This window comes from Camelina sativa, chromosome 9 (assembly GCF_030686135.1).
Source record: "Camelina sativa cultivar CO46 ecotype springtype chromosome 9, ASM3068613v1".
Taxonomy (NCBI): domain Eukaryota; kingdom Viridiplantae; phylum Streptophyta; class Magnoliopsida; order Brassicales; family Brassicaceae; genus Camelina; species Camelina sativa.
The window spans coordinates 19,136,046-19,142,045 of NC_141888.1; the positions used below are offsets into that span (position 1 = coordinate 19,136,046).

The following is a 6,000-nucleotide window of genomic DNA, read 5'->3' on the forward strand; positions in this document are numbered from 1 at the left end:
ATGAGTGACTGCATGTACCACCAGTGTTTTGCTGCCATAAGTTTAGCTATTCGCGCCAACAGATCGTCAGGAAGATTTGGGTTGGTCATATTTGTAGTGCAAGTATTATGTGCACATTGTAATGCAAACGATTTTATAATACGAACTTGTTGATATGGTTGGGGAAGTATTTGGTATGGATATAAATGATACTTGATATAACTGCGTGACAAGATGGCGAGGTGACATCAAACCACTAATTTAATTATTAAGTTTTTAAAACATCCACTAACAAAATAGATGGAGTGTCGTTTTGAGAATATTAATGGGCCGTTAATATTTTAGGCCCATTTACATCATAACCATATATGATCCCCCACATCCCCTATTAGTATACACGTGTCATAACCATATTACGGATTTGAAGTCTACTAGTATAATCTACTATCTCAATCTCGATTATTCACTACCCGCTCAGCTTAACGTAGTGGCAGACATGACACCAGTTGGCAACTGCGATGTGACAACTGATACCCGCAAAAGTCGTATATGCGAAGACGTAGAAGAGTTGTTTAACAAGTAAGTAGAGGGATGTGATGTGTCTTGATGAGTACGTTTAATATGATGTATTTGTAATCATTACTAAGTTACAAAATCTGGTCACATTGTGAACTAAATATGTTTCTGGTTAGCATTCTATATATATTCACACATGGTGTGTATGGAACAATGATTACTACGTATTTAGGCTATAGTTTGACCTCTCTCTATGTCGAATTATGTGCTGATTTGTAACTTGTATTAGTATTAAATAAAAAAGAAAAATCAAATTATTGCTTTGTTCAGTGCGGAATTTATTAAACCGCTGGGTAAATGGTAGTTGGGTAAAGTATATGCGGTTCATGGGTTAATTGATTGTTTTGGAAACCGCAACAGTAATTTTTTTTTTTTAAAAAATACGAAAACTACATAATATTTCTTGATTGGTAACATAACGCGGATTTAAAAAAATAAAGCTTAAAAACCGCACTTATGCATGTCGCCGTTCATTGCCATAAATTATTAAAAAACCTGCAACTCCCAACTACAACTCTCCCTTTATTTAGAGTACTCTCCACAAGTTGCAACACATACGAAACATTGTTTTAGAAAAAGCAAGTGAAAATGCCGCATGCAACTGGAAAAATGCCTGAGATACCCGATGAAATATTGATTAAAATCCTCGGTTTTCTCGCAGTTGATGGTTTGGAGTACCTTGCTCCAATACTGAAGGCAGGTCATCGAGGTGTAGAAACGGCGCTCTCTCTCCAAGTTTTAAAGGTTGCTAACATCTTCAGCTTATGCTGGCATCCGACGATGTTCCAAACACCACATCACCCAAATGGTAGAGTCCAAAATGAAGGGGTCCATAGGTGTATTTTCGAAAAATGCCTAAATGCTGGCAACAAACAGGCAATTTTTTTCGAAGGTTTCCGGGTTGTTGCCGAGGTGGAAGACATTAAGCAAGGTATCGCACTTCTAACTCGTAACGTTCCCGCGGAACCTATCTCGACACTAGCTTGTGGGTTTTTTTCAATGTTAGTTGGGAACTGCAAGATGGCTACTCATTTTCTTGAACTGTTTGATTCACATCACTACCCAATTAAATCGGAACGAGCAAGGTTTCTGGCCAAGGGGTTGTTTCGGTTGCTGTGTAGATATCAGACGGCGCGAGTAAACACATACTGGGACACATTCGTCTATCCTATTGCTCCCTTTATCCCTAAACCGGAATGTACTCGATTGTGTTTACGGGAACATGGTTTCTACTCTCTCCGGTATGAAGATTATGACATTGTCTGCACAAAGTGCGGCCTCTGGTGGTTGGCGAGAGCTATATGCGAGATCCTGTAGGTATATTTTATCTTTCAGATGTTTCGCCCTTAACGTACTATCTGACGAATATCTTGTTATCAACGCAGTTCTAATATCTTCTAGAATCCTTGTAAGGCCTATAATTATTATAAGAACGCGGAATCTATCGCTACTTAATATGTTGTTTACGAAAGCTAAGAGGTTGGGTGCCTAAATGTGACCATCGGAGATGATTTATGAATATAAAACTATATAACTCGTACCTTCCCATTGCAAAACCAATTAAATATAATACTAAGACGTACACAACCTGAAAGATGTTAGTGTAATAACAACGTTTAAAATTACAGTGTACGTTCAAGAGTAAGTACGTTTAGTGTATGTACAAAGGTTTATACTTTAAGGCCTTGTACGTATTACAGTTTGCAAATTGCGTGTACGTAGAATGGGAAGGAATAGTTCGGGCATTATCTCCCTTCATGCAATTTTTATTATGCAAATTAAATATAAATAAAGGTTTCTGACGCAGATTCTTCTATTACGTATCTACGTGGCGCCACCATAATAACGGATGTCAAATGCGTTATACACTACTTGGACAATTATTTCTCTTAAATTCCGCTAGGCTCTACTTAGGGTACACATGACAGCAGTAGGTTGGACGAAGTGACAACTCCTACCCCCAAAGTCGTGTTACCATAAACGTGATGTGATTTATTTCTCAGCGAGTTTTAATTAAACAGTAGTAAGTGACGTATGTCTCGGCACATTACAACAATGAACGGGTATGGTGTTAGCGAAATAAGTATCTCGTTAGCGTTCTATAAATTATAATTACCAGTCCCACTGAGTGCAACCTGAACTTTGAGTTCTTCAAACACCCTTCTGTACAAGTTGCAGTTCCTACTTAAAAACCACAGCAAGCTGGCGTCTGCGTCTCAAAAAATGCCTCATCTACCAGATGAGATGTTGATTATCATCTTCGGGTTTCTCGCAGTAGATGGTTTGAACTACCTAGCTCCAATAGTCAAGGCAGGACCTCGGGGAGTTAAAACAGCGCTTACGCCTCAAGTTCTCAAGGATGCTAACATCTCCAGCATTACTTGCCATCCTTCTTGGTTTCAAAAATTACATCATCGAAATCGTAGAATAAGAGAGGAAGGGATGCACCGGCGTATCTTCGAAAAATGCCTTGAAGCTGGGAACAAAAAGGCAATCTATTACGAAGGTCTCCGGGTTGTTGCCGAGGAAAGCGACATTGAGGGAGGTATTGCACTTCTAACTCGTAACGTACCCGCAGAAGATGATGCCACACTAGCATGTGGGTTTTTTTCTATGTTACATGGGAACCTCGACATGGCGGGTCATTATCTTTACCAGTTTTTGCATACCACTACCAACTAAATACAACTCAAACAAGGATTTTGGGCAGGGAGTTGTTCATGTTGCTGGGTAGATATCAGACGGCGCGAGAAAACATGTACAAGGATACATTCGTCTATCCGATTGCCCCTTTGATCCCTTCTCCGGAATGTGCTAAATTGTGTTTATTGGAGCATGGTCTGTACTCTCTCAAGTATCGAGACTATGACATGGTGTGCAACAATTGCGGCCTTTGGTGGTTGGCGAAATCTATATCCGAGATCCTTTAGTGATATTATCTCTTTAGATGTTTCGCCCTAAACGTTTCATCTAAATGTCTTCTGTAATAAACGCTGTACTAATATCTACGTCATAGGGTTTACGCGCACTGAATCCGGCCTTTTGTTTCCATGGTTTTCGATTCTAGTTATTTTTAAGCATGTACCAATTGATGTTGGTTCCTTTCCTTTTTTAACTGTTCTATCTTGCAAAAGAACTATACACAATTGATATATCTGCCTATTGTGTATGTACAACAAAACAACAAAGTGTGTGTGGGTACATGGGTGCTTACGTTTGGTACGAGAAATGTATTGTTTTGTTACAACTGTGCATTCGGTTGGTGAAGTCGGATGTGTACACATCTCTATGATACATAGGTATCGGGCCTCAATTTTAGTAAGCCCATTCGGTATGGATTTGTTGTTTATTTTCTTAAAAATAAGGCCTCAATTTTAGAGTTTGAGTTGAGGCCCCATTTAAAAATTTAAAAATTACATCGGACTTACTGAGAAAAACAATTTAAAAGTAAACAATACTTGATCTTTTCGTATTGGGCCTCCAATGTTGCTGGACCGGTAATTAAATTTTGGTTTGTTTAAACCAAATTGTGACTAGGATAACTCTACAATATCAACCATTGAATCAATTTTGTCGTAGTGGGTGGGCGCCATAACGTAATTAAGAAACCATTGGGGGGGGGGGGGGGGGAAAGCATACATCAACAATAAAAATAAAACAAAACCACGTACAAAACGTAAATTAGTTGTCTGTACGTACACTACGAATTAAAGTAAATTTGAAATATAAACCCGAAGAAAAACAAAGAAAGCGAAGAGTCGCGCTTATTAGAGTAGGAGAGAGGGGGAGTCGGTAGAAAGACGGAACTACTACTGGCGACGTTTTGTTTTATTTAAATAGCATCACCCTTTCTCCTTTCCAAACCCAGGGTAGAAACGAGTAACACGATATTATCAGAAAAAAACCATGGAGTTTAGAGTTGATGCCATCGCTGATCTTATACCAGGAAAAACGAATTGGATTATCCAAGCGAAGGTCTTGAATTCGTGGTATGTTACTGAGTTCTTTTGAAAGCGGGTTCTGCTCCTTGCTAATACACGGGTTAGTCCACTTTGCTTTGTAAAATATTTGCACGAAGTTGTTAACCAACGCAGTGGTCTTATACACAATTGATATGCAATTTGTAGGGTGAAACAATCGAGGTGGCATTTTTACCAGGGACCTATAAGAAAATGAGGAAGTATATCTATGATGGTGATTGGTATGAAATTCGGAATTTCAAGGTCATCCAGCCAACACTTAGGGAGAGGAATACACATCATCCTTTCCAAATCAAATTTACTGATGAGTCGACGATGGGCCTGCTCTCACCGGTGAATCAAAAACACTACTTCCGTTTCGAAGATTTGGGTGATATATCTCGAGGGAGAATTACCCATCCCATATCATTCGGTACGCTTATCTTCAATTTTCAATTACACAAATCGTTTGAAACAACGTTAACAAACGTTTGCTAATTGATATATTTGTGATTATCACTAGTTTTTAGGCCTGATACTAAATAAATAGGTTAGTAGACAATTTCATATCAAAATACATAGGTCGTAACATTTAAAGTATGTGTCTACCCCGAATCAGATGTCTGTGGGTGTGTAGTTGGGGTGGAAGACAGAAGATTGCTCGAGGGGGCAAATGCGGCCAATGAAGTTGTCCTCACCCTACTGAATGGGAGGTAAAGGAGATTTGTGCTACCTTTTCAATACATTTACAGTTAAAGTTTTTTCGTATGCCCGTTCAATATTAACATGAGAAAATCGTAGGAATGAAACCCTCAAGTGTCGTGCCCTAGATGATTATGCTGCTCGCTTCATAAATGCTTGGGAAGCACTCGGGTGTCATCTTACTTTTACATCTGAACCCGTCTTTTGTATTTTGCGGTTCTGGAAGGTTGGAAGCTACGAAGGTATGTTCGATTTGATAGATCAGATAAGGAAACTAGCCTTGTGAAACCATATACAACTAATTTTGTAAATGTTCTGAAGGTGCTCCTTGCCTCGTCAACACAACCGCCTCTTCGCTGTTCTATATAAAACCAGATTTCGAGGGAATGGAACATCACAAGGAGATGTAAGCTCTTTGTTTTTCTACTAAAATATCTAATTGTATTTGTTGCTACTGTCAAATACGTTAATACACTTTCTATATTTACCGCAGATCTGAAATCGCTGGACGTTACTATATAGAACATATAATGGAGCACGTAGGGGAGAATGCAGTACCTTGAGAATAAAGGAACTAGATGGGCGAAAGGGAGAACTCAGGAAGTTTAGCATATTTATTTAAAGAACCGGCACAGATCTATGCAATTTATTAACTTTTTTTTCCCCGGTGTGTTTGTACTTTTGAGTGAACCCAATGTTATGCTGATTATGGATAATATATGGTTATGTTTTGTCAACAAAATATAAAATTTAGTACTCCGCAATATATGTACGTACATAACAA

At 38.7% G+C, this 6,000-nt stretch overlaps 1 protein-coding gene across 1 annotated transcript; it reads left to right on the forward strand.

Annotated features, from left to right (window-relative positions):
• The first annotated feature begins 4,727 nt into the window (after positions 1-4,727).
• LOC104774040 (uncharacterized) lies at positions 4,728-5,779 on the forward strand. Its single transcript, XM_087465582.1, has 5 exons — positions 4,728-4,947; positions 5,152-5,227; positions 5,316-5,458; positions 5,538-5,622; positions 5,710-5,779. Exons 1-5 carry the CDS (start codon positions 4,728-4,730, stop codon positions 5,777-5,779), a joined length of 594 nt encoding a protein of 197 aa, XP_087321708.1.
• The last annotated feature ends 221 nt before the right edge of the window (positions 5,780-6,000 follow it).

What these genes read in the sequence shown, in the direction of transcription:
- LOC104774040 (XM_087465582.1), top strand. Translation starts at nt 4,728, where the DNA reads ATGAGGAAGTATATCTATGATGGTGATTGGTATGAAATTCGGAATTTC. An exon ending in CTCACCCTACTGAATGGGAG is followed by an intron (nt 5,228 to 5,315) that starts GTAAAGGAGATT and finishes AGAAAATCGTAG; the next exon opens with GAATGAAACCCTCAAGTGTC. An exon ending in GAAGGTTGGAAGCTACGAAG is followed by an intron (nt 5,459 to 5,537) that starts GTATGTTCGATT and finishes AATGTTCTGAAG; the next exon opens with GTGCTCCTTGCCTCGTCAAC.